Here is a 17,075-nt window from a genome sequence, read left to right as displayed (position 1 = left end):
TGATTGAACCGTGATAAATTGTGGTAGTTAAAACTGAAGTCATGATATTGTGGAAAAATATAATTTAGAAAAAACTGTCCCTTACATAAGTTCACATTCAAAGAACAGACAAACATTGTGCTCTAAAATATGAAAAGATGGTCCCCACTTGGATTGTACAACATGTACAATCCAATGACAGAAGTCCCCTGTTAAATGGTAAGGGGCGACCCTCACACTCCTGCTGCAGTGTGGAAAAGAATAAATGTAATCCTCATCAATAATCAGTAATCATCTTTTAAGATATATTTAGAATGGTTAAAAAATGTGCAATTAATAGGCAATTTGCAAGTTAAATATGGACAATAATGCGATTAATCACGATAAAATATTTGAATTGATTGACAGCCCTAGTTAGCCCTGTTATGTATACGTTTTTTTTTCTCAGGACAAAATGTCTTATGAACTATGGAGGAACTGTGTAAAGGCTCTATGGCAAATTACTTATTTTGTACTATAGAGAAAGCAGTTAACAATTTTTTTCTACCCTGATGAATACATAAATGCTGGAGTGTAAGTGTCGCTCCATACCAATGAACAGGGGACCAGTATCATTTTGTACAGGCAAAGAGGGGACTTCTGTCATTCTGTACAATCCAAGTGGGGACCATCTTTTCTGTTTAACAGCACAAAGTTAAAAACAAAATTCAACACATCAAACTTTCTTTGATGGTCTGTATACTATTGTGCAGGTTCTGACATATGCTGTAGGTAACTCCATCAAAAAGACAGATGATAGCTTTAAGGCGGTTCAAGTGCAGGGAACAGCGATTGTTGATTGATTGAACCGTGATAAATTGACTGTTTATCAAGCACTCCTTCACACGACTGTTGTGAAGGAGTGCTTGAACGCCGCTGCCGAGACGTTATTTGAAGGTAAACAAAGGGATGAATTGTGTGAAAAAATAAAGCAAATCCCAATGTGAGCTGCAACGACAACCAGAAAATCCGAAATGTTATCAGATGACGCACTGTCACAGCTTCATGCGGCTGTTCATAGTGCCCCATCCTTAGCCATTGATGAGTCTTCAGATGTAAGGGATAATGCCCAGCTTTTGGTTTATGTGCGATTGTTTCATCAAGACAAGAAAGATCTGTGAGGACCTGTTGGGTCTAACACCACTTGAGACACTGTTTTGCTTACTTGAAGGCCTAATGCTCTTTTTGTGTTTATTTGAAATGAAGGCCTGGTGTTCCTGTTCTGCTTACTTCACATGTAGGCCTTATGCACTTTTTATGTTTACTTGAATTGCAGGCCTAATGTACCTGTTTTGTTTACTTTTCAATGTTAATATGCGTTACTTTGACTTAGTAGTTTTTCATGGTTAAAAGTAAGCTATTTGGAAATTGAAAATAAATACATCTGAAAATATAAGGTAATATGCCGTGTTGATTGTATTACACAAAAGAAGGCTATTAGGACGTGGTAGGTTCGGACCTTTCTTAGAAGGAATTTTTAGTAACTGGACCTTGTTCAATTTTAATTGAAGACCCCTGGCCTAGTGTGAGTGCAGGCCAGAGAACAATGGGGCCAGTTGAGCCAGTTAGGAATGAAAACTGCCAACGGCGTTGGTGTGAGTGCACCCTAAGTAGCATAAAGTATGTAAATACATTCCACATCCCCCCCCCCCCCCTCCCTAAAGCAGTATATAATGTGGCGATTTGAAACAAAATGGTATAGTAACAAAATCCTACTGTATCTCTATAGTTAAATTAGTATTTTATTATGATCAGAGCAATTTATTCGAATTCAAAATAATAAACCTGCTAGTTTGATAGTATCTAGAATAAAACTGGAAGCCAACCTGTCTGCACTTGCATTGCCAGAGAAAAGTTAGCAACCTTGAAACTCACTGTAGAAAGGCCTAGCGACCATCGTCAACTCAGGTAACCATCCCCCCATCACGATACGAGACAAGAGCAACAACCCTCCCCCGTCTCTCACTTCTCAGGGGCCACTCACACTAGGGCCGTTTGCCTGTTCCTTGCTGCAGGAAGATTCAGCAAGATTCCCCCCCTTCCCCCCTCCCCCCGCTGGCCCGTGGTCACACTGCTCCCAAAGGCCGTGGCCTGGGCACGATTGCTCCTTCATACATACGTCATCACGTCGTAATACGATAAATACGTCATCACCAAGCGTGGTGTCCAGCTGCGACTGAGTGCTGTCGTCGGCCCAAATTTCAAGTAAACACTCGACTTCACTATCGCACCAACGTAAACCCACTCGTGAACCCCTTGCCGCCATTGTTTAAAATGATTGTTGTGGGGAAGAAGGGCATGGACCTATAAAGAAAGAAGAGTCTCGCAAGGACTACGTCATCCAGCTCACGTTGGTATGAACAAAGAAGAGCGCTTTTGGAATCTCAATTACGCATCATGCTTTAGCATGTCACTTTATAGACCTAAGGCCTATAGATAGACTGTAAAAGTAGTCAGGAATCGAATATTTCCCTCGTAGTTTAGTTCTGCTTGTATAACATGAGGCCGACTATTTCGTAATTCTGTTGAATTGTTTAAGTTTTCAACAATATTTCGACATCGCAACAGACTGGCTGGGCTTATTATACGGAACATGCATTCAAATTTAGGCTACTACGAGATAATAACTACAATAGTCTACCGCAAATTCACGGTCATCCGAGGTCAGAAGGTTAACAGCCCTTTAACGCAAATCAGAGCAAGCATCAATATCAACATTTATTTTGCTGCATTTCAAAAACAAAGCCTTTCAGAAGCCTTTAACTTATCAGGCAAACTAACAATATCCTTAAGGGCAGAACATCAAAATAATAACTGGGTAGTTTTGCGCCAACAGGCAGGATTAAAAGATTGCCAAACATGAAAATAGATAGGCATGGGAAGAAGAGAGAGCATGAGAAGAAAATGTATTAATTCATTTACAGGAGTAATCGGCGGGGTTCGCTCTTGAAAATGTCAATGTTTTCATCGAAGTCGAGAGTTACTGTAAGCTGTCTCTCAAATGTCAACAGACAGAGGGACTTAAGGCGAGTTGTAAGCATGGTGCTCCTATTTGCTGTTTTAATTCGGTTGACACTGGAAAAGACGCGTTCAACTAAACAGGATGTCATTGTGTGATCAGAGCTTGAAAGCATGGATATTCGGGAAAACGTCCTCATTGCATATGTCCATCACTTCAAGAATACTTTTGAGATGTTCTCCTCTTTTTTCCTTCTCTCTGAGTTGCACAAACACTGCGAGCTCCGACTCTGATATGGTTATCTAGCGCTTTCCTGTATCATTGAGAGAGTTCGCTTTAGTAGCCAAAGTGGTGTCATTTATATCGAGGATGGGGACATCAGGATTGCTGCAGATGACATGAGCCCATAGGTGTCACTGTGGAATCGGTTGTTCAGTTCATTAAGCTGGCAGCCTATTAGCGCGTTGGAAATGTTGCGCAGGTCACTGTCACTCCTCACTCTTGTCGATTTCCCCAACGTGCATGTGAAGATACTTCCCTCAAATCGGCCTGGGAGATTTCTTGAGCGGGAGGGCAAACTGGGTACATCCCAGTTGTTGACATCATGATCCTCCATCATCTTATTTGTTGTTGCCAACATGTTTAAGAACGCACAGTCACCTGAGCACATGTCTGTCAGTTCTTGTTTGAGGTTCTCGATCAAATCAATCGTGTCTGTCGCTGATGCGGTGATGGACTGGAGGCTATTAGACGTGAAGTTAAAGGCTATATTGCCAATGCAAAAAAAGAACTTCACAAGGTCTGTCTTTTTATAATTACTATTCGTAGCGTTGATTAGCAGAGAAATAGTCTGCATAAGACGTTTACGTTGCTTAGCAACCGAATACACTGGGGTTTATGAATACCTGACATGCGGAGTGATATCAAAGACGTGATTCAGAGGCAAAAACACTTCCCTTGACGCTTTCATTCCACAGCATTGAAAAGAACTGTGCAATAAATTAAATATATAATATATATTATTTTATTTTTTATCTTTTTAAGAAAAGTTTTGGGTGGGCCTGTTGAACAGTGGGTGGGCCTGGGTCCGTCAGGCCCACCCATAACGCCGTGCCTGGTGTGAGTGCAGGCCAGAGAACAATGGGGCCAGTTGAGCAAGGTGTGAGTGCACCCTTAAGTAGCATAAAGTATGTAAATCCATTCCACATCCCCCCCTCCCTAAAAGCGGTATATAATGTGGTGAAGAAATGGTATATTAACAAAATCCTACTGTATCTCTATAGTTAAATTAGTATTTTATTATGATCAGAGCAATTTATTAGAATTCAAAAGAATAATCCGCCTAGTTTGATAGAATCTAGAATAAAGATGGAGGCAAGAGGCAAGTTAGCAACCTTGAAACTCACTGTAGAAAGGCCTAGCAACCATCGTCAACTCAGGTAACCATCCCCCATCACGATACGAGACGAGAGCAACAACCCTCCCCCGCTCTAAGTTTCTCACTTCTCAGAGGCAGCACTCACCACAATTTAAGCTTAAAGTTAGGATCTGTGAAGCGCATGGTTGCTGGTCACTCAACTGTTCTTAAAAATATGTAGAGAGACATGAATGATTATTTAGCCATCCTCTAGCTGACTGGTTCTTTGCCTCCTGGGTAGCCCTTTATTTAATACAGTTTCATACTTGACAATGGTTAAGCAATCCATTAAAGCTGAGCCCTAAGATTCTGTTACAAAAACATAGTAACATTGAGTATATATAGTTATTTCCTCTTTCATAAAAGCAGGAGTGTGAATGTCGCTCCGTGCTATCTAAGAAGGGACTTGTGTCATTTTGTAATAGCCAATATAAATATATCATAATAACAATCTAAATATATCATATTCTGATTGTTATTATCTCTTAAGAACTATCCATTTTGCTTATTTACTATTTTACTCATCCATGTTAGAGTGTGAATGTCACTCTATGCTATCTAAGAGGGAACTTCTGTCATTATGTATCAGCCAACAGTGGACCCCTGTCATTCCATACAGTACAAGTGTGGACCATTTTCTGTGATGCAAATCAACAATTCAAATGCATTTCTTTAAAAATAGATTGGGGACTGAAGTACATTGTAAAATGGTAAATTAAGGCTTATTTGGGGATTGAACAATTTCAAAGGTCTAGACCCTTATGTTGTATTTTAATTTTATTTGTTAATCATTTTTATTGATACAAATGAATAGATAGGTTTTTGTTAGACTATTCTGTTCCTAAAAACACACTAACAAATCAAGTTTGACAAATTATTATTACATTAGTTGAGATTACTATCTTCCCCTTACAGTATATATAGTTAATTCCTCTTTTCATAAAAGCAGGAGTGTGAATGTCGCTCCATGCTATCTAAGAAGGGACTTGTGTCATTTTGTCCTAGCCAACAGTGGACCCCTGTCATTAGAAAAACTTATGTTATGCAAATCAACAGATAAAATACATTCCTTTAACCGTAGACTAAGCACACAAGTTTCTAGTTGTAAAGAAATAAAAACTTTATTAAGTTTAGAAATTTGGGTTCATGACAAGCCACAATTACAACATTGTTGGGGCAACTTTACTTGCAAAATAACGCAATATATATGTATACATATATATTTGAATATATATATATTTGAATATATATATATATATATATATCATATTTAGATTGTTATTACCTCTTAAGAACTATCCATTTAGCTTATTTATTTTTTTACTCATCCATGTTGGAGTGTGAATGTCACTCTATGCTATCTAAGAGGGAACTTCTGTCATCATGTATCAGCCAACAGTGGACCCCTGTCATTCCATACAGTACAAGTGTGGACCACTTTCTGTGATGCAAATCAACAATTCAAATGCATTTCTTTAAAAATAGATTGGGGACTGAAGTACATTGTAAAATGGTAAATTAAGGCTTATTTGGGGATCGAACAATTTCAAAGGTCTAGACCCTTATGTTGTATTTTAATTGTATTTATTAATCATTTTTATTGATACAAATGAATAGATAGGTTTTTGTTAGACTATTCTATTCCTAAAAACACACTAACAAATCAAGTTTGACAAATTATTACATCAGTTGAGATCTCTATCTTTCCCTTACAGTATATATAGTTAATTCCTCTTTTCATAAAAGCAGGAGTGTGAATGTCGCTCCATGCTATCCAACAGTGGACCCCTGTCATTACATACAAAAAAAGTATGGAACTTTTAAAGCTGAGCAGTTACATTTTGTTAGAAAAATACACTATGTTTGTTTGTTGTTTGCATGTTTCAAGAGACTGGTTTTCTTCGTGATTGCATGTTTGAAGAGACTTTACTAAGTAGTCTGTTTAACAGCCCTCTACACTCTGACAGACGTGTGAATGGCTGCAGGTCGTTCACACAATAGAGGAGTGTTTGAAGCGACGTGTGTGGATTGGTCGTTGAAAATCAAGCTCTGGCCAGCAGAGGCGCTATAGAGTATGGACTAAACACTCACACACTTTCAGGTCCCCTCTTGGCGAAAGTTGAGAAAATGCGTCAAAATATTTTAGGCATGTTTTTAGGTTGATTTAAGGCATGACCAAAAGGGGACCTGAAAAATGTCCCCTCTTGGCTCGGAGGTCCCCTGTTGGTGAAGGTGTTACGACACCGAAGTCCACTGTTGGATAGTTAGGCGAGTACACACACACACACACACACACACACACTGTTACGACCCGGCTCGAGGGGAGTAACATATAGTCGACAAACAAGGATTAGGTATAAGAAAACCGGGTTTATTGGCACTAAAGGTTACACAGACTGGTGAATGGGAACCGTGCTGCTGGCCCTGGCTAGAGAGAGAGCCAATAAAGCCTCCCAGGCTTTATAGGCAACAGCAGGTGCCAGGTAATCAGGAGGAGGAGGGGCTGAAGGAGGAGCTCCAGGAGAACTGCAAAAGAATGGAGCAGACTTGCACATAACACCCCCCCCCTTAAAACGGTTGCTCTAGGCAACCGCCAAGTTACACAAACCAAAAACAACAAAACAAATGAAAACCTATACCACCGATGCTTTTGGACACTCATGATCTTGAAAGGGCATCAGCGAGTACATTGTCCCTTCCCCGAATGTGCTTTATCTCCAGGTTGAAGCCCTGAAGGAACAAACTCCATCGCATCAGCCGGTGGTTGGAGTTCCTCATTCTGCTGAGGAACACAAGTGGGTTATGGTCCGTGTAGACCACCAGGACCTGACTGGAAGAGACATACACCTCGAAGTGGTCCAGAGCAGAAATAAGGGCCAAGGCCTCTTTCTCGATGGTAGAGTAATGCTTCTGATGAATGTCAAATTTTCTCGAAAAATAACAAACGGGATGTTCAACACCTGATGAGTCGTCCTGAAGTAGGGCAGCACCTACCCCAGCATCACTAGCATCGACAGCCAGTTTAAATGGCTTGTTAAAGTCAGGGGCAGCCAGGACTGGGGCACTGACCAACAGGGCCTTCAGGTTCTCAAATGCCAACTGACACATCTCTGTCCAAACAAAGTGGACCTTTGGGCTAAGTAAACTAGTCAAGGGGGCAGCCGCAGTAGCAAAATTCTTACAAAAACTTCGGTAGTAGCCTGCCATGCCAAGAAACCGTTTCAGCTCGACCCGAGAAGTAGGAACGCCAAAGCAGCAGATGGCCTCTACTTTAGCGCCGATAGGACAGACTACCCCCCGCCCAACAACCTTCCCTAGATACGCCACAGTGGCCTGACCAAACTCACACTTGGCAAGGTTCACCGTCAAATTGGCAGCAGCCAGCCTACCAAATACCTCCTCCACCTGAGCTATGTGCCGAGACCAGGAGGAGCTATAAATAACTATGTCGTCAAGGTATGCTTCACAACCTGCAACCCCTTTCAACACCAGGTTAACGAGACGCTGGAATGTGGCAGGTGCATTCCGCATTCCAAAAGCCATAACTCTATACTGACAAAAATCATCTGGAGTCACAAAGGCAGAGATTTCACGAGCCCTCTGAGTAAGAGGGACCTGCCAGTAGCCTTTCAGGAGGTCTAACTTAGTGACAAAAGCTGCAGACCCTACTCTGTCAATGCAATCATCTAGACGGGGAAGAGGATAGCAATCCGGCTTTGTGACAGAGTTTACCTTGCGAAGATCAGTACAAAATCGAGGTGTGCGATCTGACTTATCAACCAGCAAACACGGGGAGCTCCACGGGCTAGCACTAGGTTCTGCAATGCCATGCTGCAACATGTAATCCACCTCTTTACTCATCAGCTGCCGTTTCTCAGGATTTACCCTATAAGGGTGTTGCCTAATAGGTGCAGCATCCCCGACATCAATGTCATGCTGGAGAACATTGGTACAAGTAGGCACATCAGAGAACAGGGCAGGATATTTACGAATAGCCTCAGTAACGTCGGACCGATGCGGTGAATCGAGATAAGACAGATGGACCTCCAAATCTGCGACAATTTCTGAGTTTGGGAGCCTAGCGCAAGAGACCCCACGTTCAACAACACCATCAATGTCCTTTTCACCCACAGGAATCGAAGTGCTCAGCACAGCAGCTGTCTTCACCCCAGCAACTGCCCTCACCCCTGAGAGCCCAGCCTGGCTCCTCTCACAGTACTTTTTCAAAAGGTTAACATGACAGAGACGCGTTTTACGCTTTCGCTCTGGAGTCTTTATCAAGTAATCCAGCTCACCCACCCGACGCTCAACCACATATGGACCGCTAAATCGAGCCTGCAACGCAGACCCCAGAATTGGCAACAGCACCAACACCTTTTCGCCAGGGGAGAATACTCGATGCTTTGCACTTCGGTCGTACCACCCCTTCATCCGTTCTTGGGCTTCCCCCAAGTTCTGCCTCGCCAGCTCACACGCCTTGTTCAGTTTTGACCTAAAATGACAAACAAAGTCTAACAAGTTTGTCGAGGGGGACTGGTTTGCCAACCATCTTTCTTTCAAAAGTTTCAAAGGGCCCCTCACAGTATGGCCGAACACCAGTTCAGCCGGACTAAAGCCAAGGGACTCTTGAGTGACCTCTCTAGCCGCAAAGAGGAGCAAAGGGGTTCCCTCATCCCAATCTCTCTCAAACTCCTTACAGTAGGCTCGTAGCATGGTCTTTAGGGTCTGATGAAACCGCTCAAGGGCTCCTTGACTCTCGGGATGATAAGCAGATGAAGTCTGGTGCTCGATAGCACCATAAAATTCGAACCCTGGTCGGACTGGATAATTCTTGGCAGGCCAAACACTGTGAAGAACTTGATGAGAGCCTTGGAAATAGCTGAAGCGGTGATTCTACGGAGAGGGATCGCTTCAGGAAACCGGGTAGCTGTACACATGATCGTCAATAGGTACTGGTTACCTGACTTGGTACGAGGAAGGGGACCAACACAATCAATCAGGATACGCTCAAAGGGCTCTCCTATGGCAGGGATAGGATGTAAAGGAGCTGGGGGAATCCTCTGGTTGGGCTTACCAATAACTTGGCACACATGACATGTTCTACAGTGCTCAGCAACATCAGACTTCACACCAGGCCAAAAGAAATGTATCATCACTCTGTCTAAAGTTTTCCTAATCCCCATATGACCGGCCAGGCAATGATCATGAGCCAACTGCAAGACATCCTGTCGATAGACACTCGGCACTACAACTTGAAACACACTACTCCAATCATCATGACAGGACAGTGTCGGAGAAGTCCACTTCCTCATTAACACACCATTGTCCACAAAATAGCAACAAGACACAGCTGTCATCTCATCCTCAGGCACAACCTTGTCAAAAAGTGAAGACAATGTTGAATCTCTCCCCTGCTCACACTTGAGCTCGTCACACGAGGGAAACACTTTTCCAAATCCCAACACGTCACCCTTCGCCAAAAATGTGTCAAACAGTGCGATATCAGAATCAGCTTCTTTGTCTGGCTTCTTCTTCTCTGACATGGCACGGGTAGTAACACAGACAGGGAATGCTTCTGGGAATTGCTTCTCAAGATCATCTGGGCGTTTCGACACAACAGGAAAGGGGACAACCTCAGGAGCCGCAAGCATCCTACCACCGGCTAGGTCATTTCCCAAGATGAAGGACACCCCTTTAATGGGAATGCTCGAACAAACCGCTACAGCTACTTCCCCAGAAACAAGTCCCGTTTCAAGGGTAAGGTTATGCATCGGCAGAGACAGATACCCCCCCCCAAACCCTTGTATGAGGACACTGGAACCCAACTTAGACTGCTCAGAAAACGGTAGGAGGTCCTGGAGAATCAAGGACTGAAAAGCTCCACTATCTCTCCAGATCTTAATCGGTTGCTTGGTTGAAGGATCAGTGATAAGGGAGACACAACCATCCATAAGAAAAGACGAAGAACCAGGCAGCTCACTCTTTTGAGCGGGTTGGTCCATGGTTTGGTCGACAGCACAATTGCTCACAGTTTTTACTAAGGCAACAGGCTTATAAGACTCTTGTTTTTTACCCAAGACAGGGCAATCAGCAATAAAGTGACCACTTTTTTTGCAATAAAAACAAGTCCTCTCCAACGGAGTACTCACATTAGCCGATCTTCTAACGAAAGCTGTAGAAACGGTAGGAGGAGTCTTTGAGCAGGTGGAGGAAGTGGTTGGAAACCGAGATCTGTCAAAACCAGTCCTTCCCCTTCGCTCACCCTGGTCGCTATCAAAGTTCACTTTGAGCGTCAGCACAAACTTGTCTGCTAGAACAGCAGCCTCAACAAGAGTGGACACTTCTTGCTGATTGAGATAAGTGCACACAGCAACAGGCAGACAATTTTTAAAATCCTCCAGCAGAACTAATTGTCTAAGATCCTCCTTAGTTTCCGCCTTCTGTGACTTGCACCAAGAACTAAAACTGATCTCCTTTTCTCTTGCAAACTCAACATAAGTTTGTTCATCCAACTTACTGAGGCCTCTAAAACGCTGGCGGTACGCCTCAGGAACGAGCTCATAAGTTCTTAGTATGGCACCTTTAACTTTTTCATAATCCTTGACATCCTCAATGTTTAAAGAAGCGTACGCGTCTTGTGCTTTTCCCACCAGAACGCTTTGCAAAAGCGATGTCCAGGCATGTATTGGCCAGTCCGAAACAGTAGCCACTCGTTCAAAATGAGCGAAATACCGCTCAACATTTTTCTCAGCGAATGGAGGTACTAGTCTGATGTTTCTTGCTACGCTAAACTGAGCCGAGGCAGAACTGGATGAGCTCAAAGCAGCATGCTTAAATTCAAGCTCTTTCAAGAAACGCTCATGCTCTAGGTGCATTTGTCTTTCCTTAAGGATACGCTCTTTTTCTTTATCCTCTAGTTCTAACTCTCGGAACGCCAACTCCTTCAACCTGAACTCCAGCACAGCATCTGACATTTGAGGAAGAACAAGTTGATGCTGGTATGCTGGTAGAGCCGACGTCCTCAGGATGCCTTCTTCTGCTAGGCCTGCCTTAAGTGCTTCCCTTACACTCTCTTTAAGACGTTTATCACTACTGGCAATCTCAATGTCATAATGACTGGCAAGACTAAGGAGCTGTTCTTTAGTGAGCTGACCTAGCAACTCCTCCGAGGGTGCACTAATAAAGTCATCTATAGCCGCCATACTAGACAACTTCAATCACCAAGCAAAAATAACCAAATACACCAACCACTGCTGAGCACAGTGAGCAAGCCTCCGAGTGCAAATGATCAACTAAGCAAGCCCCCTGGTATCTGCCTAACTTTAACTAACCCTAATGGTCTTCTGAGGCGTGCCGGGCTCGAGGCTTCTTTAAAACAAAGCTCAGTCAACCTCAGCCATGTGGCCAAGGCCCTGAAATGCTCGCCCCCACCAGAGAACACGTCTCCACCCAGGATTACCTCGAAAATAAAGAAGGCAAAATAACAAATAGTGTACCGATGGAAAGACAGATTGCTCCGCCCAGCTGGTACACTCCCTAACTAACCAGGGGGGATCACTCACAACTTAAAATCATAGCACTCAGATTCAATACTCACCATGAAAAAAAAACTGCTCATAGCCACACTGCCAAACACCACCAAAACATACCAGGTTACTCTGTCTAGGGGGAAATTTGAAATATTTAACTCTGCAAAACTGATCCAGATTGATCCCGGACGAGCCCCCAATATGTTACGACCCGGCTCGAGGGGAGTAACATATAGTCGACAAACAAGGATTAGGTATAAGAAAACCGGGTTTATTGGCACTAAAGGTTACACAGACTGGTGAATGGGAACCGTGCTGCTGGCCCTGGCTAGAGAGAGAGCCAATAAAGCCTCCCAGGCTTTATAGGCAACAGCAGGTGCCAGGTAATCAGGAGGAGGAGGGGCTGAAGGAGGAGCTCCAGGAGAACTGCAAAAGAATGGAGCAGACTTGCACATAACACACACACACACACACACACACACACACACACACACACACACACACACACACACACACACACACACACACACACACACACACACAAAGCCAACTCAATGAATCCCACACGGGGGAATCACTTGTTATTGCAGCAAAGCGAAAGAGAAATTCAGTGATAAAAAACAAAAATACAAAATACATAAAAAAGATAAAAATAAAGGTAAAAAAAAGTAGAATAATAACTAAATAAATACAATTACACAGAATACTTGCACAGTATAATTATAAACATTAATATTCTCTCTCTCTCTCTCTCTGTTTTTTTTTATGTTTACTGTGTGTGTGTTCTCTCCACAGACAACCCCACCAGAGGTCAAAGGTTACCAGTGCTCAGTCTGTACAGCAGCATCAAAGAGAGCTGATCATGGTGTGTATTTCCAACAAGACATCTGACTTCAGCTCTACATGATCATTAGAAAGCATCCCTTGTGGTGCTCATCGTCTCCAGGCTTCCCTCTTTAGACCAGCGGGACAGGAATCCAGGACAGATGCTTCTGATGTCCTCAGTGAGTTCAGAGTAAAGTTCTCCTTGATGTTTGTTCTGTTCCAGAGGGCTGAGAAGAACGCACAAGCTTTCCTAGACAAGGAGCTGAAGAAGCTCTGGAGAGATCTCTTCTCAGATTACCCACAATGCTCAGAGAGTCAGAGGGAGGAGGAGGAGGTGGATGGTAAGAACGAGGAGCAGAGGAGGCGCGCCATACAGGGAGTGGTGGAGATCACAAAGCTCTGCCTGATGGAGATGAACCAGGAGGAACTGGCCGACACACTGTGGGGGGGTAAGAGACTCTTATTTTGAAGACAGAGGAGACTTTTATTTTGAAGCGCAGAAGATAAAAAAGAATGAAAATGTATGTTTTAAAGAGTGGTATGAGACTCTTATTTGTTCTGTTCGGACTAATTTACATAATCAAATTTAGTGTTAAGAGATTTCTTCATTTATTATTCATCAATGTGGAGATACCTTTCTTCTTGGGGGTTTAATGGTTTGATCCAGATATGAACGGTTATTGTGGGTCGATCAGGTTAAATGGTTTGTTCCAGATATGTAGGGTTATCGTGGGAGTATCAGGTTAAATGATTTGATCCACATATGCAGTGTTATTGTGGGGTATGAAGTTAAATGGTTTGATCCAGATATGAAAGGTTATCGTGCGTCCATCAGGTTAAAGAATGTTAAAGATCCCATGCCACACCCATTTCATTCATTTTTTTTATAATCCTTGATGTCCTTTGATCGAGTTTGTAACATTGTTTGTGTTGGTAATGTCTTGGATATCTAATTTCAAGCTATTCTAGCATGTCTGAAAAACCTGGTAGAAAAGACGACTCTCTCATGAATATTGATGTATTAATGAGCGTTGCTCTGATTGGATCGCTGTTCTCATGAATATTCAATATAAAAATTTCGCTTTGCTCTTTCTTGCGAGAATTGGGAATGGGCCAGTCTGTCACAGCACTGACCTTCTCAGGACAGGTCCTCACTTGTCCGCTCTCTATGATGAACCCAAGGAAGGATACAGAGGTGACACTGAACTCGCACTTCTCGGCCTTCACATATAGTTTGTTCTCCAACAGCCGCTGAAGAACTTGTCGGACATGCTGGCAGTGCTCCTCCTGGTTGCGAGAAAAAATAAGTATGTCGTCTATATAGACAAAAACTGAGCGGTTGAGAAAGTCCCGGAGGACGTCGTTTACAAGGTTCTGAAACACGGCAGGGGCATTAGTGAGACCGAAGGGCATGACAAGGTATTCAAAGTGGCCGAGGGGGGTGTTAAAAGCAGTCTTCCACTCATCCCCTTCACGGATACGCACCAGGTGGTAGGCATTGCGTAGGTCCAATTTCGAGAAGACTGTAGCGCCCTGCAGTGGCTCGAATGCGGAACTGATGAGGGGTAGGGCATACTTGTTCTTGATTGTGATGTTGTTGAGTCCCCTGAAGTCGATGCATGGACGAAGAGACTTGTCCTTCTTGGAGACAAAAAAGAAACCTGCACCAACAGGAGAAGAGGAGGGTCTTATGATGCCGGCCGAAAGAAACTCCTTGGTGTACTTCTCCATGGCCTCCCTCTCAGGACGGGACAAGTTATGCAGGCGACTACTGGGCAAAGGGGCGCCGGGGAGGAGATCAATGGGGCAGTCATAGGGGCGATGAGGAGGCAGGGTGAGCGCACGACACTTGCTAAACACCTCTCCTAGGTCATGATAGGTTGGGGGAACCAAGGAGAGGTCGGGGTACATGAGGCGAGGAAACACCTCCCTCTGCTGGAGACAGGGCAGACTGAAGGCAGGTGGAATGACAGAAAGTGCTCCAATTCACCACCTTGCCAGAAGACCAGTCGAAATGGGGGTTGTGCCGCTTGAGCCAGGGGTGACCCAGGACCAGGGGAGTAAGGGGAGACCGGATGACATGAAACTGAAGTGTTTCATGGTGATTACCAGAAACAATTAATTCAAGGGGCTTAGTACGATGAGTAATAAGGGCCAGGTGGCGGCCATCTAAGGCGTTAGCATTTAGGGGAGAGGGTAACTGTTCTAAAATGATGCCAACCTGAGATGCGAAACCGGCGTCGATGAAGTTCTCATCCGCTCCCGAATCCACAAGGGCCGATACTGGAAGGGGACGACCGAGGAACAGAAGAGTGGCATCCAGCAGCGAGCGTGAAGAGAGAGGAACGGGGACGGAGGGGGCGTGGCTCAGCAGGGCCCCGAGTCTCACTGCTGAGCCCGGTCTTTTGGCAGTGACGGACAGGTGGAGATGAGATGCCCGGGCAGGGCACAGTACAGACACACTCCGGTCCTAATCCGATGAAACCGCTCCGCTTGGGTGAGACGAGTGCGCCCCAGCTGCATGGGCTCCTCTTCAGTGACAGCACGTGTCACGGGGGCAGAGAGAGCAGCTCTCGGGAAGTGTGGAAAACGTGAAGCAGCGAGGACAGGCACGGAACTGCCTGTCCTCTCCCTACACCGCTCACGTAGGCGATTATCCAGCCGAATGGAAAGGGAGATTAATTCGTCGGGAGTGTCGGCCTCCTCCCTAGTAGCCAGCTCATCTTTAATTGACTCACAGAGACCGGAAATAAAAAGCCCACGTAGAGACTTGTCGTTCCAGCCCGACCTGGCTGCATAGGTCCTGAACTCGACGGAGAACTCGGCTACGCTACGGGAGCCCTGACGCAAGGAAATAAGCCGCTTGGCAAAGTCCCCTCCCTCCACTGGGTGATCAAAAACCTTCCTCAATTCAGCTACAAAAAGGTCAAAGTTTTCATTAACTGGGGAATCACTTTCCCATAAAGCTGAAGCCCATGCTAATGCATTGCCCTTAAGTGACCCAATAACGAAAGCGATCTTAGCGTTGCTGTGCTCAGCAACCTGAGCGCCTTGGGCGGCGAGAGCTCCGCGGATGCTGTCAATGTCCGCTGGGTCCATCTTGGCCAGATCGTTCTGTTATGGTTAAACGATGCTGAACCCAAGAGCAGACGGAGACGAAGTTGAATTGAAGAAAAAGGGTTTATTGAACGAGGCGGGGAGGCAGGTATTGGATGAGGTAGCCGGGGAAGGAGCGAGGCAGGCGAACTGGAGCGAAGGATCCGGATAACTGCAGGCAGAGGAAAACAGAGTTGAGTTGTGGTCAAAAACAACAAGAGACGAGAGAGCGAGAGCGAGGTAACACGAATACTTGAGCCAGGCGTGTATCATTACCACAGTAGTGCGTAGTACGATCTGGCACCGACAGCAGGGAATCCAAGGGTTTATGAAGGGGAGTTGATTGGAGATGAAGACCAGGTGAGCATGATTGCAGAATAGGTCCAGGTGTGAAGTGAGACAGACAGGAGGAGTGGCAGACCCAGGAGGTGGAAAAACACAGCAAACTGCTGTTACCACAACAGTCCTGGAAATTGTACATAGATGTTAACTTACACTGCAATAAAATAACTCACTTATCTGAGTAGTAGGCTAGCCTACAAATTATCCTCATCTACAGGCAAATTATCCTGATTGCTGCCAGATTAGTTTGGTAACCATGACTACAAGACAGTTGTGCTGACATGAAGAAAACTATGTAGAAATGATACACATACATACAAATTTTGATGCCGTGTATGGGCAGAAAATCCCTAATGGCTATAACTCGCTGATAGTAGTAGAGAGTGCAAGCACATCCAACTCTGTACAGGTGCAGGGTAAAGAGTCTGTCAGATAATAAGAAAAAGTATAACCGCACACTGTCGCTTCTGCTTCCAGTGATTGTATTAGATACACAACGTTTCGACCGTAGCTGTGTCGAGTTTTTTGAAGAAAGCAGTCCAATCCTTGGTCGCTTTTAACTCACTTTGTTTGTTAAAGTATTTTGTATGGTAACTATGAAGCAAAAGGGAGGGAATTGTATCTAACGCCTGTGAGTGAAATACCGTGAGCTACTTCAAGACCCGGGCTTAGGCCCGAGTCTCTCCGCGGGTCTGCCTATCAGCTCTGTCCCCTCAATCTGAACTCTGTCCTGGTTTCTATCAAGTGGGCGTGGCCTATGTGAAGTGGCCGTGTGTGACGTAATGGCTCCGCCCTCCTCACCTGTCTAAAGGTTTCTGCCATCTGTGGCTGGAATAGTTATTGCAGCTTATGAGTTTGATCCTGCTTCCTAGTGGCTCTGTGAAGGTAA

At 44.4% G+C, this 17,075-nt stretch overlaps 2 protein-coding genes and 1 long non-coding RNA gene across 15 annotated transcripts in view; 2 read left to right on the top strand and 1 right to left on the bottom strand.

The window, feature by feature from the left end:
• LOC132449988 (syncytin-2-like) overlaps positions 1 to 17,075 on the top strand; it is a 93,820-nt gene that overhangs the window by 52,891 nt on the left and 23,854 nt on the right. The gene's annotated exons all lie outside the window — the stretch shown is intronic.
• Positions 1 to 17,075, top strand: part of LOC132449980 (NACHT, LRR and PYD domains-containing protein 12-like) — a 36,023-nt gene that overhangs the window by 7,899 nt on the left and 11,049 nt on the right. For all 12 annotated transcript variants that reach the window (XM_060041919.1, XM_060041917.1, XM_060041915.1 and 9 more), the window contains 2 exons: positions 12,719 to 12,788; positions 12,972 to 13,197. In XM_060041919.1, the coding sequence (XP_059897902.1) occupies positions 12,719 to 12,788; positions 12,972 to 13,197 (296 nt within the window). The remainder of the gene's footprint in view (positions 1 to 12,718; positions 12,789 to 12,971; positions 13,198 to 17,075) is intronic.
• On the bottom strand, positions 5,370 to 7,522 carry LOC132449992 (uncharacterized). Its single transcript, XR_009523724.1, has 2 exons — positions 6,287 to 7,522; positions 5,370 to 6,220 (listed from the first exon to the last, which is right to left on the bottom strand). It is a non-coding gene; the product is annotated as an uncharacterized LOC132449992 (long non-coding RNA).

The sequence above is a fragment of the Gadus macrocephalus genome, chromosome 21 (assembly GCF_031168955.1).
Source record: "Gadus macrocephalus chromosome 21, ASM3116895v1".
Classification (NCBI taxonomy): Eukaryota; Metazoa; Chordata; class Actinopteri; order Gadiformes; family Gadidae; genus Gadus; species Gadus macrocephalus.
Note: the sequence above shows the minus strand (reverse complement) of the source record. Positions and strands in the feature narration are given on the sequence as shown.